Here is a 19644-nt window from a genome sequence, read left to right on the forward strand (position 1 = left end):
CTGTGCCATAACTCGTTTCGCCTGTTTCCAAAGCACTGCATATTTCAGTCTCCAAAGGCACGTTTCTTTCCCCAGCAAATGCATATTCAGCTAGCCTGACAAGTGAAAAAAATAAATAAGACTCCATATCGTATGCAATCGTTGCAAACATTTTAATATAAAATCCTTCATGTCATATATAGTTGATGTTTGTAATAACTGGTGCTAACTGGTTCCAGTGATGTGCCTTTATTTGAGACTGACATGTTTATGATAGGTTTACAGGGAGAGATGTTTTAGGGCAATACTAGTAAAATATTATTTCAGCTTGAGACAGGAGCTCTGATTTAACACACAACTGTACCTTTACACAGTCGTAAAGTTACATCAATGTCTTAAAACTGGAAAAGTTTAAGCTTCCTCTCTAAGCTTATGCCACTAAATGTATAGCCAGACAGAACATCGGAAATGTACCCTAAATGATATCAAATTACACAAGTGAATGTGAAGATGCCTGAAGAGTGGAAAGCAGTGCCTAAGCTGGTCGTAAGTAAAGTCACAGAAAAGGGCAGCAAGAAGTGAAGATTATGGAAGGAGATCTACCCAATCTATATTTACAAGGTGATGGAACAGATTCACCCGGCCACCTGCATCTCATCCAAGACAATGAGCATCATGAACTCCTTTGTGATGTATTTCCAAGAGGGTCACAGGTGAAGCTGCCCGTCTCCCCATCCCGCTCATTACAGCAAGTGCTCAACTATCAGTTCATGGGGCATCCAGACTGCTGTGTGCCTGCTGCTGCCCAGGGAAGGTTGACAAAGGCTGTGACCAAGTCCTCTAGCTCAAAGTATGCATGGGAAAAGGGGGGAAAAGAAGAATAAGGTTCCTTGCAGTTCTCGAACCATTTTCTCCTGCAGGCATCGATCTGCATGTGTTTGCCTTGACAATGAGTGTTAGCAGGCCATTCTGTCACAGGAAGCATAGCAGCTAAACCCAGTGCTGTCTTTATCCTCGAAGGGGTCACTGAATAGCAATTAAAGGCAGGAACCCAGGTTGATTTCATCCCTCTTTCTCGGTGTAACTGCAATGCTGCCTCTATTATACAACAAGCCTTTAATATGCACTTATTTGCACTTGGATTGACAGAGAGTAAGCTGGGGTTTGTTAGTTCACATGTTCCATCAAACAGATTCTAATCGGCAACATACTTGTTGGAAAGCGTAAGGGTATTCTTTAAAAATCTCCTATTCTTTCTCTTCCCAGAAGCTGATGGGCAGGTATGTTTGTTCTGAACACAACGCCCAAAAATTCTTCATGGGGCAACTATCAGTGGATTCTACCAACATTTCATAGTGCACTTGCATGGATGAGCGCAGCTCCAACAACATTCAAGAAGCTTGACACTATCCAGGACAAGGCAGCCTGTTGATTGGCACCCCACCCACAAACATTCACCCCCACCAAAAACAATGCACAGTGGCAACAGTCTGTACCATTTACAAGATGCACTGCAGCAACTCACCAAGGCTCCTTCCACAGCACCTTCCAAACCTATGACCTCAATCACTTAGAAGGATGAGTGCAGCAGATGCATGGGAACACCACCTCTTGCAAGCTCCCCTCCAAGCCACACATCATCCTGACTTGGAACTATATTGCCGTTCCTTCACTGTCGCTGAGTCAAAGTCCTGAACTCCTTAACAGCGCTGTGGGTGTTCCCATATCCCACGGACTAGTGATTCAAGGCAGCGGCTCACCACCACCTTCTCAAGGGCAATTAGGGATGCGCAATAAATGCTGGCCTAGCCAGTGACGCCCACATCCCATGAAAGAATAAATAAAATAAAAACTTATTCTGCTGTATCTTCGTGTACAAGAATGTAGAGCCCAACTTGTGTGTTTTGTATGGAAATGTTTCACTTTAGTGACCCACATCATGCAATGAAGAGTAGGAATGGTTAAGAGTTAAAGAGACAGGGAAAGCAGAATCAAAGAGAGAGTGAGGAAGAGAAAAGCAGCTGGAGAAACAAAGCAGAAGGAAAACAAATTAAGCCAGAGATTAAAAACAGAAATGGAAACAGCAAAACTCACAATTACTAAATCAAAGAGTTCCTTTTGACATTCCCAATGGCATAGATTAACCAACCCTGACAACATGGAATCCAACAGTTACAGAAAATATCATATAGAAAGGGCATTGTCATGTGGGAAACTGGATTTAAGTAAAAATTATTAAAAATAATGAAATAGAATATCTCCTTTTACAAGCCTGCGACATCTATAATTATTGTTCAGTTGCCATTTTGTTGCAATTTTCTTCTCTCCAACTTTAAGCCAAGATATTTTACCAAATAAATGACTGCATTACCTCACGTTCTTGACCCCCCTGCTGGAGACATAATGCAAACACAGACCATCGTCTTAAACATTGCAGTCAGCATTGGGAACCCCAGGCAATCAACAGATAGCAGGAGAGGTGGTGGCTGAGGTGAGCCACTAGCACAAAGAACATTTGCAAGACAAGTAATTGTTCATGTCAGTAGACACCCCATTATATTTCAGGCCTCTGGCAGTGTATAGAATAAACAGGAACTTTTGAGTGATGTAATGGGGATTTCTCAAGCAGTTTCACACACAGGCTTTCCTGCTCTGCTCTCCATCAGTTCAGTACACGGCATTTTTTTTTTGATAACGAGAAATCTATCAGAGAACAAAAATGGAGCTGAACTATAAACTACATTACAATGGAAATTTGTATTCAATTGAACTCGCCTAAACTATTTTTGAGATTAATATCTTAGCCACTCTGACACCTTGTGACCAGTCATACGCAGGTTGTATTATACATAGAATCACAGAATGGTTACAACATGGAAGGAGGCCATTTGACCCACTAGGTCTGTGCTGGCTGTCTGTAAGAGCAACTCAGTTGTCCCACTCACCCACTTTTTCCCCATAGCCCCCCCAAATCTTTTCAGTTGCTTATCCAATTCTCTTTTGGAAACCACAATTCAATCTGCTTCCACCACACTCTCAGGCAGTGCATTCCAGATCCTAACCACTCGCTGCGTAAAAATGTTCTTTCCTCATGCTGTCTCTCCCTGTTCGCAGAAGTTTATTTCTCCTTCCCCACAAAGAAAGGTGTTGGAAATTTCAACAAAGCAGACTTTTCATTGCACAGTGTGGTGCTTGGCCACAATTGCGAATACCAGTCTGTACTAAGCTCACAGACCTTAGCTTGGGGTTGGTTAGTGAGAAGAGGGGCAGGATAGTGGGATGTTGCAGCTGGCCTCAGAATTCCTGCTTTGGGGGAGTGATGATTCCTACTTGTTCATCCAGTGACCTCTGCTGGAGAGATAAGTTTGGAGTGGCTGAAAGGACATTTCAGATGTGCTTTCTGCCACTAGCTTGAATCAATAGTTTTCCTCCTCTCTTTATGCAATCAATGGTGAATCATATCAAGGTGCAGCTACACAGACAGCAAAACCCTTTCAGTGCCTTGCTCACGTGGTCCATTTCTCACATGTTAGTCTCAGCTGTGTGCTTGTTGTGTTAGTTAGTACATCCTCAGATTCAGTCATGCCTTGTATCCACTGGAGTGTAGAAGAGTGAGAGGCAACTTGATTGAGACATACAAGATCCTGAGGGGTCTTGACAGGGTGGATGTGGAGAGGATGTTTCCTCTTGTGGGAGAATCTAGAACTAGGAGTCACTGTTTGAAAATAAGGGGTTGCCCATTTAAGACATGACGGATTATTTCTCTCAGAGGGTCGAAAGGTGGTGGAAGCAGAGTCTTCGGATATTTTTAAGGCAGAGATAGATAGATTTTTGATAAGCAAGTGGGGGGGGGTGGTGAAATGTTATCAGGGGTAGATGGAAATGTGAAGGTGAGGTTAAAATCAGGTCTTATTGAATGGCAGAGCAGGTTTTCGAGGGGCCGAGTGGCCTACTCCTGCTCCTAATACATATGTTCATATGCTGCTGCTGTGGGTGAATAGCCTGAAGGTGCTTCCTGCTTAAGTTCACCCGAAGACAAAAACTAACAAGCTTGCATTTATGTAGCCTCTTTCACTCCACAAGATGTCCCAAAGCATTTTGGACAATGAAGTTCTATTCAGGTGTAGTCACTGTTGTGATGTAGGTAAATAAAATCAGCCTCTTGTGTAGGGACAGGTATCTGTAGAACTATACTGAAGCTGAATCCATCTTCAAAAGCAAAGGAGGGGGAAAAAAACTAAGGATTTTTAAAAAATCTTTGTAAACGGTTTTTCAGTCCTACACAACCTGCTTTTTTCAACTATTTCAATGGATTTTTTTTGGGTTAAAACTCTTTTAGATTTTTAGTTTCGATCATTTAAGATGTTGGGGCTGACCAACAAGCCTCAACGCACAACAGCCTCAACCCATTCTCTGTCCCACTACTGGTATTTCAAGGAGATGACGAGTTCTGGAAAGTTCTTTCAGTCATATGAGCTGGCCCACATCACAGGGCTTCGGTCCTTCAACTAATGATGGATGTATCTAGAATCATAATTAAAGCTGAGCTTTCCCTGCCTATTAGGCAGGGTGTGATATAACAGCAAACTTATCTGGAAATCACAAAGCCATTGCAATCCAGACTCAGTGCATTGAGTGACAAATCAAATTTGAATATAAATCAGCCAAAAGCAGAGGAATTCATTTAATTTGACACGTTGAAGATTGTGTTGACATGTAAAAAAAGCAAACAGTGTAAAACTGCACACCACTGCTGAATTGTTCCAGCCAAGGACAGACAATGTAAAACGGAGAACTCCTCTTTGTAATTTCATTGCACATCATGCAGGGAACATCTTTCCCTGTAATTAGTACGGAGCAAAGGGAAAAGAATGCAAAGGACAAAGAACAGAGGCTAAAAAAGGAAATGCGAGTAACAGGGAGAGCAGCAAGGATGCAAATAAAAAGGGAGAGCACAAAAGAGCAATGGAAAGAGGGGAGGAAAGAGAGTGGAAAAAGGCAAGAGAAAAGAAAAAACAGAAAGGAAAGTAGGGGAGGGAAAAAGGCGAGCAAAGGAAAAATAAAAGGGAAAGAACGGATGAAGAAGGGAAGGGGGAAGAAAGGATGAAGAGAAGAGGGGAAGAAAGTGATGAAAGAGGAAAGAGAGGGTAAGAAAGAAAGGGGAGCGAGAAAGTGATTGCACTTCCACTGGAATATGAAGCACAACACAAACATCTCGAAACAACACACAGATCAAATAGTCAGGCAGACAGAGTCTCTGAGGAGTAATGGAATGCTGTTGTAAACTCAAACATGTTCATGAGTTTTAATTTTCTACACTCAGTGGCAAAGACAAAGTGAAACACAAAAGAACACTCAGCCGACGCTCTCACTTCATCCTTGTTTCCCGGTAGAGAGCCAAAACACGCTGGGCATTTCTGACTCTTAAATCTTCCCTTAACAAGTCCTGAAAAGAAATAAATTTGAAGCACTCTGACATATTTGTTCATGCGGCCTGTCTGTCACTTGCCTCTTATTTTTCCCCCCGGCTGGTGACACATACTGCGGGGGGGTTGGGGGGGGTGAGAAGCAGGGAAGTAAATTGGGAAATTCATTACCAGTGACAGCTATGGATGACAACTGTCACAGGTGCATTGAATGTCAGCATTTTGCAGGGAGTGACTGTAAACACAGGCATAATTTACAGAACATAAACATTCCAACAACACAATGCAGCCCTTTTTCCAGTCGCTTTGCACAATTAGCCACTGGCAGAGCTGCATTTTTTGGCTCTGCCTGCAAATTAATGTTTTTTTTTTGTTTTAATTTGCTCCTTTTATTTGTGCAAAGCAGATCATTGACAATTAATTCAGCTGATTCCTCTAATCTCCACGGAGCACCAAGATATCCTGATAACAATCCGACGCTATTCATTAGGAAGCTGGCTTACCTCATGTGTGGACAAACAAAGGTTTGAAAAATAAACAAAAACAATTTTTAAAAAGCCTGGCTTTACTTCTAATTTCAGAAGATCAAAACAGATTAGTCGCCACTGATGAGAAAGGCCGGATACATTCTGAAAAACCTTCAAGACACGTGCTTGCTCCAGGGTAGAAGCAACAGCTTGCAGTCCACTTGGCAATCCTTGTTCCACCTTTAGCTTCCGAACTGCTTTTCCTTCATTTCAATTTTTCCAGTGCCCCTCTAACTTATTGATACTTCTTTGTGCAGTGCCCCTCTGTGCATTCTTGCCCCAAAGCCTCTGAAACTCGTACATGCTCCTCCTCCTCCTTAAATCCTTAAATTCAAGGGTGGGCCATTTAAGATTGAGGTGAGGGGGGATTTCTTCACTCAGATGGGTTGTGAATCTTTGGAAATCTCTACCCCAGAGGTCTGTGGAAGCTCAATCATTGAGCATGTTCAAAACAGAAATTGATAGATTTCTGGAGACTAATGACATTGTGGGATGGGGGGGTGGTTGCACGGGAAAGCGGCATTGAGGTAGACGATCAGACATGATCTAATTGAATGGTGCAGCAGGCTCGATAGGCTGAATGGCCTACTCTTGATCCTACGTTTCTATCCTCACTGTGTTGAAACCAAGTCTCATTCTCTCCCAAACTCTTTAGCTTCTTTCCTTGAATATACAGTCTTCAGGCTTTCAAAATTGTCTTCAGGCTTTCAAAATCTAAGCTTGGTGTCACCTGTCCTCCAATTTCCTAAATAACCTCGCCACCTCTGCTCAATCCTGGTGGTGTCCTAAATAATGAGACATATAGCCCCATAACCAAAGTCCTTCGACAATAAAAATATAAGACCAAGCTCATTGCTGATCTGAGGTGGTGCTAGCAAATAGACTAACATTCCCAATATGCACAAAGCTTTGAGATCTTAACTTACTAAATAGTAGCTGACTTGAAGCTTTCCAGCCCTAACCCTTTAGCTCAGAACATTGAGACATGACGTAACCATGTTTTTTTCAGCTTGAATCCCAATAAACTGACCACAGCTGAACATATGCAAAAAAAATACCATAATGTCGTGAATGTAGCTGATTAGATCTGAATGGATCAGATCTAAGCTCTGCAGTCCTGCCACATCCAGTCGTGAATGGTGGTGGACAATTAAACAACTCACTGGAGGAGGAGGCTCCACAAATATCCCCATCCTCAATGATGGAGGAGCCCAGCACATCAGTGCAAAAGATAAGGCTGAAGCATTTGCGACAATCCTCAGCCAGAAGTGCCGAGCGGATGATCCATTTTGGCCTCCTCCGGAGGTCCCCAGTATCACGGATACCAGTCTTCAGCCAATTCGATTCATTCCATGTGATATCAAGAAATGGCTGAAGGCACTGGATACTCCTAAGGCTATGGGCCCTGACAAGATTCCGGCAATAGTACTGAAGACTTGTGCTCCAGAACTTGCCACGCCCCTAGCCAAGCTGTTCCAGTACAGCTACAGCACTGGCAATCTACCGTGCAAAATTGCCCAGGTATGTCCTGCACATAAAAAGCAGGACAAATCCAACCCAGCCTATTATACCCATCAGTCTACTTTTGATCATCAGTAAAGTAATGGAAGGGGTCATCAACAGTGCTATGAAGCAGCACTTGCTTAGTAATAACCTGCTCAATGATGCTCAGTTTGAGTTCTGCCAGGGCCACTCAACTCCTGACCTCATTACAACAGTGGTTCAAACATGGACAAAAGAGCTGAACTCCAGAGATGAGACGAGAGTGACTGCCCTTGACATCAAGGCAGCATTTGACTGAGTGTGGTATCAAGAGACCCTAGCAAAACTGGAGTCAATGGGAATCAGGGGGAAAACTCTCCTCTGGTTGGCATCATATCTAGCACAAAGGAAGATGGTTGGGGTTGTTGGATGTCAATCATCTCGGTTCTAGGACATCACTACAGGAGTTCCTCAAAGTAGTGTCCTTGGCCCAATCATCTTCAGCAGCTTCATCAATGACCTTCCTTCCATCATAAGGTCAGAAGTGGGGATGTTCACTGATGATTGCACAATGTTCAGCACCATTCGCGGCTCCTCAGATACTGAAGCAATCTATGTCCAAATGCAGCAAGATCTGGCAGGTAACATTCGCACCACATAAGTGCCAGGCAATGACCATCTGCAACAAGAGAGAATTGAACAATCGCCCCCTGACATTCAATGGCATTGACATCACTGAATCCCCCACTATCAACATCCAGGTTACCATGAACCTGAAACTGACCTGGACTAGCCATATAAATACTGTTGTCTGTAGCTTGGGCCTTTTCCTCAGTCTGCAGGGGCTGAGCCACTGTCTTGGGATGCCAATGGAGCTGGGTGTCCTGCTCCCTTTCTCCCCTGCCCGGTTACTCACACTTCACCACCCGATTGGCAGCCGGAAGCTTCCCATCCCTGCCCTGCACTCCTGCCCCTGGATCTTGCTCTTTCCCCACTGCCTGGGCTTCTGGTAACTGCGGCCGAGGCTCAGGCATCAGATCATGGTGGCGGCAGCTGGCCCTAGAGTGCAACATGCAGGGTGTTGGATTTTAAAATCTTACCATGGGCCAGATGAAAATGTTCAACGGGCTGGATCCGGCCCCCAGTCCAGGGGTTCCCCATCCCTGTTCTATATGGTAGCAGTTGTGGGTTTGGAAGGGGCAGCCTAAGGAGCCTTGGTGAGTTTCTGCGGTGCATCTTCTGGATGATACACACTGCTGCTACTGTGCGTCAGTGGTGGAGGGAGTTACTGTTTGTAGATGTGGTGCCAATTAAGTGGGATGCTTTGTCTTGGATAGTGTCAAGCTCCTTGAATGTTCTGGGAGCTGCACTCATCCAGGTAAGTGAAGAGTATTCCGGCACACTCTTAACTTGTGGACTGGCTTTGGCGGGGGTCAGGTGGTGAGTTACTTGCCACAGGGTTCCTAGCCTCTGACTTGCTCATGTAGCCACAGTATTTATATGGCTAGTCCAGTTCAGTTTCTGGTCAATGGTAACGCCCAGGATGTTGACAGTGGGGGATTTAGCGATGGTAATGCAACTGAATGTCAAGGGGCGATGTTAGATTCTCTCTTGTTTGGAGATGGTCATTGCCTGACACTTGTGTGGTGTGAATGTTACTTGCCACTTGTCAGCCCAAGCCTGGATATTGTCCAGGTCTTGCTGCATTTGGACATAGACTACTTCAGTATCTGAGGAATCGCGAATGGTGTTGAACATTGTGCAATAATCAATCATCAGCGAACATCCCCACTTCTGACCTTATGATGGAAGGAAGGTCACTGATGAAGCAACTGAAGAATATTGGGCCTAGGACACTACCCTGAGGAACTCCTGCAGTGATGTCCTGGAACTGAGATGACTGACCTCCAACAACCACAACCATCTTCCTTTGTGCTAGGAATGACTCCAACCAGCGGAGAGTTTTCCCCGATTCCCATTGACTCCAGTTTTGCTCAGGCTCCTTGATGTCACACTCGGTCAAATGCTGCCTTGATGTCAAGGGCAGTCACTCTCACCTCACCTCGGGAGTTCTGCTCTTTTGACCACGTTTGAACCAAGGCTGTAATGAGGTCAGGAGCTGAGTGATCCTGCCGGAACTAGAAACTGAGAATCAGTGAGGTCATTGCTAAGCAAGTGCTGCTCAATAGCACTGCTGATGAACCCTTCTATCACTTTACTGATGATCAAGAGTAGGCTGATGGGGCAGTAATTGGCCGGGTTGGATTTATCCTGCTTTTTGTGCACAGGACATACCTGGGCAATTTTCCACATAGACGGGTAGATGCCAGTGTTGTAGCTGTACTGGAACAGCTTGGCTAGGGGTGCAGCAAGTTCTGGAGTACAAGTCCTCAGTACTATAGTCGGAATATTGTTAGGGCCCACAGCCTTTGCAGCATTCAGTACCTTCAATCCGTTCCTTGATATCAAGTGGAGTGAATCGATTTGGCTGAAGACTGGCATCTGTGATGCTGGGGACTTCTGGAGCAGGCCAAGATGGATTATCCACTTGGCACTTCTGGCTGAAGATTGTTGCGAATGCTTCAGCCTTATCTTTTGCACTGATGTGCTGGGCTCCTCCATCATTGAGGATGGGGATATTTGTGGAGCCTCCACCTCCGGTGAGTTGTTTAATTGTCCATCACATTCACAACTGTATGTGGCAGGACTGCAGAGCTTAGATCTGATCTGTTGGTTGTGGAACCATTTAGCTCTGTCTATCACTTGCTACTTATGCTGTTTGGCACGCAAGGAGTGCTGTTGTACCTTCAGCAGGTTGACACCTCACTTCTAGATATGCCTGCTGCCGCTCCTGGCATGCCCCTCTGCATTGTTCATTGAACCAGGGTTGATCCCCTGGCTTGATGGTAATGGTTGAGTGGGGGATATACCGGGTCATGAGGTTAGATTGTGTTCAAGTACAATTCTGCTGCTGCTCATGGCCCACAGCGCCTCATGGTTGCCCTGTCTTGAGTTGCTAGATTGGTTTCGAAATCTATCCCATTTGGCATGGTGGTAGTGCCACACAACATGATGGAGGGCATTCTCAATGTTAAAACGGAACTTCGTCTCCTCAAGGACTGTGCGGTGGTCACTCCTACAGATACTGCCATGGACAGATGCGTCTGCGGCAGGCAGGTTGGCGAGGATGAGGTCATGTATGTTTTTCTCTCTTGTTGGTTCCCTCACTACCTGCCGCAGACCTAGTCTAGCAGCTATGTCCTTTAGGACTCACCCAGCTCGGTCTGTGTTGGTGCTACTGAGCTACTGTTGGTGATGGACATTGAAGTCCCCCACCCAGAGTACATTCTGTGCCCTTGCTATCCTCAGTGGTTTCTCCAATAGTGTTCAACATGGAGGAGCACTGATTCATCAGTCCCCAGAGCATTACCCTGGGTCTCTGGATTGTTAGTCCAGTGACAATACCACTAGGCCACCGCCTCCACTCTATCAATGAAGTCCTTTCCCCAATCCTATTTATCTCCCGCCCTTTCCCAAAGGTGTTAACTTGTGCTCAGGTTACAATGACAGATACCTGGAGGACTGTACAGCCAGCATACAGTGCGACAGACACTAGGGGGATTGTAGAACCATGGTACAGCACGATAGACACCAGGGGGACTCGTTGGAATTTTCACCCCGAGCTTCAGCAGTAAGCATTGGTGAGCTAACTGTATGTTGCAGCAATCTATCCACTCAAGCTTTTCTAGGTCGCTGGATGGTGACCAGGAGCAGTGGTCTTGTCTGATTTTTAGTCCTGCATCGTGCATCCCCACCACTATCCTGGGTGACAGTAAGATGACTCAGCACATCTCAGTGGTTGAACTTGGGACCTGTACACACTGGGGTCATATTGCGTGACATTCATCATCAAGTCACAAAGAGGACATTGCTGTCCACTTTGAAAGAACTAAAGGTGGGGAAAGCTTGTTTGAAACAATCAGAAAACTTGATATTAAAAATCATTGTTGTACAAGTGATCTGTAAATTTCCTCCTCTTCTCTCATCTCACCTGTGGACCAGAGTGAGATGTCAGGGATAAGACAGCGTCTTGAAATCAATGCTGCCAATCAGGAATTGCCAAGTACCCGGGAACCACACAGATGGATGGCTTTATTGCAAGCCCAGAGAATAACATTTTCCACAGGATTGGAGACGCCACTTGGTACTCAGGCCAGGCCAGTCCAAAGTTGTTTTCTCCCACTGTTCTCCTAAGAGTGACTCCAGATATCTGCCTCCCCATTGGTGACGTCAGGCCAAGTACCAAGTAGACCTGGCAAATGGCATTTGAGATATTTGACCTTTGGCTAAAAAGATTCAAGACTATTTTTGAGGCAGTATGTTCCTTTTTAATTATTTTTTGAACAAAAATGATTCATCTAAAACTCCGTGTGTTAAAATAATCACTTCAGAATCTTCATCCAGACCCGAGAATAACTTTCAAAAAGGAACTGGATATACATTTGAAAGATTTGCAGGGCTGGTAAGAGAAGTGGGACTAATGGAGCAGCTCTTTCAATAAGTGGAACAAACACAATGGCATCTTTCTGTGATATATGTTTTGATAGATGTAGCTAAAAAAAAACATAATTATAGTTTCCAGTGAATCATAATCTGCTTGGTGGCAGGTTCAATCTGATAGTGATCTTGACCCTGATAATTCAACTTGAGTTTGGAGCGTCAAGGTTTTAGACAGTGAGGAAGGGGCTGTTTACTGCAGATTGGAGTGGCTTTTTAAAGGGACAATGTCTCCATCAGGAAATGTTTGACATCATTTCTCGCAAGGGTAGGTCACCTGTGCTACAATCATGGCTCAGTTATTCACTGCAAGGTTGGGAAATACAGCAGTCCTTTCCTGGACCCAACAATAACTTTCAAGTAAATAGTGATATTTTATTTAGTTCAGCAAATGACTATTGTATTCATTCAATATTCACTAGATTGAGTCAAGTCACAATGTTAAACTAACGAAGCACTTATGCTTCAGATTATGCTGCAACTCAATCATTCTCACTAATACCTTGATGGATTGAAAAGCCAACTATGCAAAACAATGCAATAATGACCTGTGAAACTCCAGAGAGTTGCTGATCTCAATATGCTGCAGAAATACTGCTTTTGATATATATTAAAAATATAGTTAAGCAGCTCTCCTCTCACTCACAGGGCATAGGACACATCTGCTGGAAATTTTGTGAAGTAGAAGCAGTGTGCATCTCATTTGTGAAGTTATTTGGTCTTGACAAGTTGGAGGAGGAAGTGTGTAAACTGCTGGGCTGAATAAGCATTAATTGCTTCTTCCAAAGGGCTCAGATAGTGACACAGCATCCAGCTGCACACTCCCAACAGACCACAGAAACAAAGCTTCTTAAACAGACAGCCACCGACAGAGTATCCATTCTAAACTCTCTCAAATAAACCATCCTCAGTTTCAGACCTCAAGAATGCAAATTAGTTCAACTGTTGGAATCAAACTCCATTAGCCAATTAAAAAGATTGTAAAGTCAATGAGATTGTCAGGGGGTAAAGAAGGGGAAATTGTGGGGAGAAAATAATCTAAATCTGAAGACTGAATGTACAAAAGCTGGGGTGGAGAAATGAAGGTAAGTGCTAGATATTTCTGTATGTGTCAGTATACGTTGAAAGCTTAAATTCCAGCTCCCACCCACCCACTGCTCCACTTGCTTGTTGCTTATCTTAGTCAATACAAGATCTGTTGGCCTCAACTCACCAAGAAAATGTGGATGGCAATCTTCCAATATAAATAATTGCCAGTTTAAAAGAAAAATTCTCTCGGATGGAACGGTACAGATGCGACAATTGTTCTAACGATCAGTTACTGATAACTTTTAAAAAGAAATTTGAACTTCCAGTTAATAGCTAAAAGAATAACACATGAGAAGTTTCATGTTTTAAGATGCTTACTGTAACAAATGACTAAAGGCACCATGGCTAAACATGATCTTTGTAGGCAACATATACTTTCAACCGGAGAACAGATAACCGCCACCCCCCCTTCTTATTCTTAGCACAATCCAAAAAACACACTTCACAGGCATACTTTACACTGTCATTTAAATAGACATTCAATTTTCCCAAAATCAATCTTCAGTGATTCTTAGCTCCAAGGGTTTATTCCTGTTCTTTTCTCTTCACAGCCCGGTAACTTAATATTAAAACTGCTTTTCACAATGAGGTTTTCTTCTCCTGGAGACTCTCCCAGCCTTGTTTTAACTCCCCACAAATTTGTTTTTTGCAATCTGAGCATGAGCATCCACCCACATTCCTGCATAGCAAACCGTAGACACTTCATTTGGCCTCTAGCTGCTCTCTCAAAACATTGTGCAATTCACTGATTTTCTCAGAAGGCCTGTAGCCTGATCTTTACAATGGCTTTCTCTGCATCCTTCCCATGACAACATGAATCACATGGACCTTGTATCTTTGTAGAAACGCTAATTAGCTATCCCTGAGAGCCCAAATCTCTTTTGCCATGGAACTAAATGGCCGGTTTAAAGTACAGCTGTTTACAACCCAACATTCTCAACACTTTTCTGGTTCTTTGGAGGTGCACAGTCTTCACTGTTAACACGCAGGGCTGCTGCCAATATCTGCAAGCATAAGTACCTTGCACCTTCTTCCCAGTAAAACAATCCTTGATCTCTAACAATCAAGCCACCCAGACTTATTGTCAGGCAGACGTCAGAACAGGTCACATGACCCCCTTCATTTTACCTTAAATTTAAAAACACAGCCCACAAAACATAATCTTACAAACCTTGTAATTGTAACACTGTTCTTTCCCTTCATTCAGTCACCTATCTGAAATATGTATGCCCAGGCAGGTCACACAAAGGAAAAGTGGTATTTTCAATTTATTGCACTACACTCTGCCTTCATTCCTGCAAAATGTTCAACACAGATATTACATTCCTTGAGCAGCAACCACACTCACACAAAGTGTGTGAAAGTGCCACAGTAGGCTTTTCCATTTTCCAAATCTGCACAGCTATTTATCTTGCTCACCTTTTTGCCTGTTGGGAATATTGTGTTTTTGCACACTCAACATCTTTGAGATTCAGGGCAGAAGACGAGATGAATTAACAGTTGGCAACAGGACGTAACCTATCTGGCATGCATTTTTGGCAAACAAATTTGCTTACTGACAATCATCCATTATTTCTGGAACATTCATATCATATCAATGCAGTATTTCCTTCCCTTTGTGTATCACTGAATGCAAAATTGCCAGCATTAATAAAATGTGAAGCGCTGTAAAAGGACTGTAGATATGTCTTTCTTTATTTAAAAAAAATACAATTTCAAAGTTGTCACACTGCAAAATGACAAAAATAAATCTCGCCTTTCATAAGAACACAATAATTTCCCTTTTTTGTCAGTTTAAGGCCTTTTTGGTTGTGGAATGAACTATTGTATAATGTTTTATTCACCATTATTTGAAGGGGCTTCAGCCTGAAAAGGGCACTTTTCTGTTTAAATCTCATGTCAAACACTCTTTATTCTAGTCAGGAGGTTTTGCCTCAGGCTGCAAAATCACAGCTGATATTAAATTAATGACTGTGATGGTGTGATTAGTGGAGATTACAGTCTATTGAATAGAAACCCGAGCAGCATTCAGATCTCTTATAATACCCTGGCTTTTCATTATTAGGAACTACTACCACAATTAGCTTATGTTAAAGTCCATTTTAGCGTACAATCTGATAACTTCCTATAAGATTGCAAAATTTCTTAAAACCTTCCCCAGCAAACACAGGTAGCAGGCATGCTTACCTAACTGTGTGTTGCTGCTCTTAATGACCCGCATTACAATTGGAAAAATGAGAGCTGGTGGATTTTGCACATTAATGCCCGCATTTTTGCACCCGGGAAGGGTGCGCAGAGTTGGGAGAATTCCCACTCCACTAACCCAACCTTTAAAAACGGCTGCCCGGACGTCAGATTTTTGGTCCAAGGGTGGCAGGCTAGATTAGAAGTCAGGGTGGGCGAGTCAGGAAAGAGCGAAGTGGCTACCAGGTGCGGAAGAGGGCTGGGCAGAAAGCCTGCCTTAGGGATCCAGCACTGTGTCCAAAATTTAAAAATAAAAAATAAAACATGAAGGATCCCTCCAGCCCTCACCTCCCCACACACTCCACTTGCCCCATCCATGATAACCCATGCATCCTCATGTCCTGTAACTACCATGGCCCCTCATGCCCTCCATGCCAACCTATGCCCCTTCACCCATCCCACATGGCCCTTCATCAGCCCTATACCAACTCATGCCAACCAATACACCCCACCCACCACCCTTTTCCCTTACACCTACCAGTATCACCCAGTATCCACCATGCAGAGATAAGATTAATTTCCATTTATGGGATGTGGGCATTACTGGCTAAGCCAGCATTTATTTCCCATCCCTAATTGCCCTTGAGAAGGTGGTGGTGAGCTGCCTTCTTGAACTGCTGCAACCCATATGGTGTAGGTACACCCACAGTGCTGTTAGGGAGGGAGTTCCAGGATTTTGACCCAGCGACAGTGAAGGAATGGTGATATATTTCCAGGTCAGGACGGTGAGTGACTTGCAGGGGAACTTCCAGGTGGTGGTGTTCCCATCTATCTGCTGCCCTTGTCCTTCTAGACGGTAGCAGTTGTGGGTTTGGAAGATGCTGCCTATGGAGCCTTGGTGAATTTCTGCAGTGCATCTTGTAGATAGTACACACTGCTGCTACTGTGTGCCATTGGTGGAGGGAGTGAATGTTTGTGGATGGGGTGCCAATCCAGTGGGCTACTTTGTCCTGGACGGTGTAAAGCTTCTTGAGTGCTGTTGGAGCTGCACTCATCCAGGCAAGTGGAGAGTATTCCATCACACTCATGACTTTAGCCTTGCAGATGGTGGACAGGCTTTGGGGAGTCAGGAGGGGAGTTACTCGCTACAGGATTCCTGGCCTCTGACCTGTTCTTGTAGCCACAGTGTTTATACGTGTGGTCCAGTTCAGTTTCTGGTCAATGGGGGATTCAACGATGGTAATGCCATTAAATGTCATGGGGCGATGGTTAGATTCTTTCTTATTGGAGATGGTTATTGCCTGGCACTTGTGTGGCATGAATGTTACTTGCCATTTGTCAGCCCAAGCCTGGATATTGTCCAGGTCTTGCTGCATTTGGACATGGACTGCTTCAGTATCTGAGGAGTCACGAATGGTGCTGAACATTGTGCAATCATCGGTGAACATCCCCACTTCTGACCTTATGATGGAAGGAAGGTCATTGATGAAGCAGCTGAAGACGGTTGGGCCTAGGACACTGCCCTTAGGAACTCCTGTCCTAGAACTGAGATGACTGACCTCCAACAACCACAACCATCTTCTTTTGTGCTAGGTAATTTTCCCCCTGATTCCCATTGACTCCAGTTTTTCTAGGGATCCTTGATGCCACGCGCAGTCAAATGCTGCCTTGATATCAAGGGCAGTCACACTCACCTCACGAGTTCAGCTCTTTTGTCCATGTCTGAACCAAGGCTGTAATGAGGTCAGGAGCTGCGTGGCCCTGGCCGAACCCAAACTGAGCATCAGTGAGCAGGTTAATGCTAAGCAAGTGCCAATTGATGGTACTGTTGATGACCCCTTCCATCTAATGCAGACTTCACTATATTGAAAAATACTCATTCACTAAAACCTTTTACTGCCTTTACATTCCTTCAACTAAATAATGTCTTATAATAAACATTTAAGTACACAATGCCTTATAACAACAAGCTCTGGAATTCATTGTCCCACATCAAAGAATCTATAACCACTTGTACTTGTCAGTCAAATGGTAAAAGAGCAGACACCCTATTGTGATAATGAATGTTGTGAAATCAGTCATGTAGCAGTAATGCAGTAATTGAAGCCTTCTGGCTTATGTCAACAGAGCAAAATACCAAGTAATTTTTGTTTTCAACATCCCAGACATTTTTTTAGATTTAAAGGGCAGCACTTTAAATGGCTTGACAGCTTGACAGCTCCCGTTGATATGTACTCTTCATCCTTTTGACGGATCCCTTTGACAGGTGCTTTTGACAGTTCTTGATGCTTCTGACAGTTTTGCCAGGTCCCTTTGACAGGTGCTTCCGACGGTTTTGACAGTTGATTTTGATAGGACTGTTGACAGTTCCAATTAACTTGACAGTAATGAATTTACACACATCTATGCCTACTTTTAACAATTCCAAAGGGTGCCTGACCACCCCCAGAGGTGTCCCAGGGCTAGAACCAAAGGGGTAACTTACCACTCCAAAGGTAACTATCCAAACAAATCCACAAATTTCAGACCTGCTGTTATCAGGTCTAAACTGCCCACTTTGGGTTTCACACGCTAAGGGCGCCAACATCCCACTTGAATGGAGGCAGCTGATGAATTAATGGCTGGCTGCCTCTGTAAAGGATGTATGCATGGAACTTGCCTGCCCCCATTCCCCACCCCTGCTTACATGGGAACTGCTGTATTCAGTGGGGGCTGGGGGGGGGGGGGTGGGGTGGGCAGGACTTACAATGTTCAGCCACTTCCACTATTGTCACCATGACCTGAGAGGCTGTGCACTATGGCAAAAAATCTGGGCCTCAGTCTTTTAGGAGGTGGGCCAAATACTGTAATAATAAAAGTCTTACAGAATCCAGCTGATTTTGTGATGACTCACTTTTTTTTTTGAGTTGCAATCAATTTGACGTGGGGAGTTAGATTGCTGAGAGCTCCCACTAATGGCGCTAGAGCTCCATTAAAAGGTAGTTAAAAAGTACTTGGAGACAGAGTCAACAATCTTGTCAATTTTTTCCTCTTTCCACATGTTTTACTGCCTTACCTCATATTCCAGCTCATCAGCTCGGTCCGCATCGTGTGCCAAGTTGGGAAGGTAATCACTGCCTTCATAGTAGTCATGGGCCATGGGATGGAGAGAGTGACAGCTGTGAGGGAAGATGCAAGGAGAAGTAGAATGAGTGCATGCAGTGGAAATGGAGGTGTTGAATACATCCTTTTCTGATGTTCATGGTGATTCTGATGGACAGTATTAATAGTTCTGCTCCCTACTGAGGTTTACTTACATTAAAAGGGAATCATAGGGCATGAAGGGGGCCGTTCAGCCCATCATGCCTGTGCTGGCTTTTTAAAAGATTCATCCAATTAGTCTCATGCTCCTGCCTTTTTCCCCCTCAACCCTTAAAACATTTCTTTTTCAAGGATAGATTTTAAAATACACAAGAAATAGCAGTCCATAGAATGAATGTTGGCTAACATCAAACCTCTATATATATCAGAGTGTAGTGTGTCAAAATAATTCCAATTGTTTCCTGTACCCACCTTGCAGGAAAAATAACTTGCTTTTACATAGCACTTATTACAGTTCAATGATTTCCCAAAGTGCTTCACAGCCAATTAAGACCTTTTTAAGTGAAGTCACTTCTGTAATGTAGGAAAACAGAGTCAGCAATTTGTGCACAGCAAGATCCCACCAACAACAGCAAAACAAATGTCTAAATAATCCTCTTGTTTTTTTTGCTGGTTTCAGTTGAGGGCTATATTTTGGCCAGGATGTTGGGAGAACTCCCCTGCACCTCTTAGAATAGTACCATAAGAGCTTTTGCATCCGTCTGACAGGGTTTTGATTCCAGGTCTCGTCCAAAGGACGGCCCTGCAATAAGTTAGCACTCCCTCGGTCCTGTACTGAAGTGCCAGTCTAGATTTTGTGCCCAAGTTTCTGTAATGGAGCTTGAACCCATGACCTTTTGTCTGAAGAGGTGAGAGCGCTATCCACTGGGGCACTTTTAAAAACTGAAACAGTGGAAGAATTGCCACCTTCAGGAAGTAATGAGATGTGGGGATTCCGCGGGCATGTCAGGTGGACCCACCATTTCCCCAGCAGCTCTCTCAGAAAGGCAAGTGGAGAAGGAATGGATTCAATCAGCTGGATCTCTGATCAATCCAATGCAGCAAATGTAAGCACATTTCCTTTTATAGAATCATTTGTCAGTGCTACTGTTGAGAACTTGAATCTATGTACAAAATTTGCTTCCTAAAATAAGATTGCAAATGCTTTACATTTAAATGAATATCTTACACCTTGCAGGATATAACGATAATTTCTACTCAAACATATTTGGACTTTGAACAATTTAAATTTACAGCATTTAAACAGCAGCATTTGAAAT

General features: G+C 43.8%; 1 protein-coding gene across 1 annotated transcript in view; it reads right to left on the minus strand.

Annotated features, from left to right (window-relative positions):
* Positions 1–19644, minus strand: part of pdzrn4 (PDZ domain containing ring finger 4) — a 462929-nt gene that overhangs the window by 31698 nt on the left and 411587 nt on the right. Inside the window, exon 5 of the mRNA XM_078568472.1 lies at positions 18300–18402. Coding sequence (XP_078424598.1) covers positions 18300–18402 — 103 coding nt within the window. The remainder of the gene's footprint in view (positions 1–18299; positions 18403–19644) is intronic.

Source organism: Cetorhinus maximus, chromosome 22, assembly GCF_964194155.1.
Source record: "Cetorhinus maximus chromosome 22, sCetMax3.hap1.1, whole genome shotgun sequence".
Taxonomy (NCBI): Eukaryota; Metazoa; Chordata; class Chondrichthyes; order Lamniformes; family Cetorhinidae; genus Cetorhinus; species Cetorhinus maximus.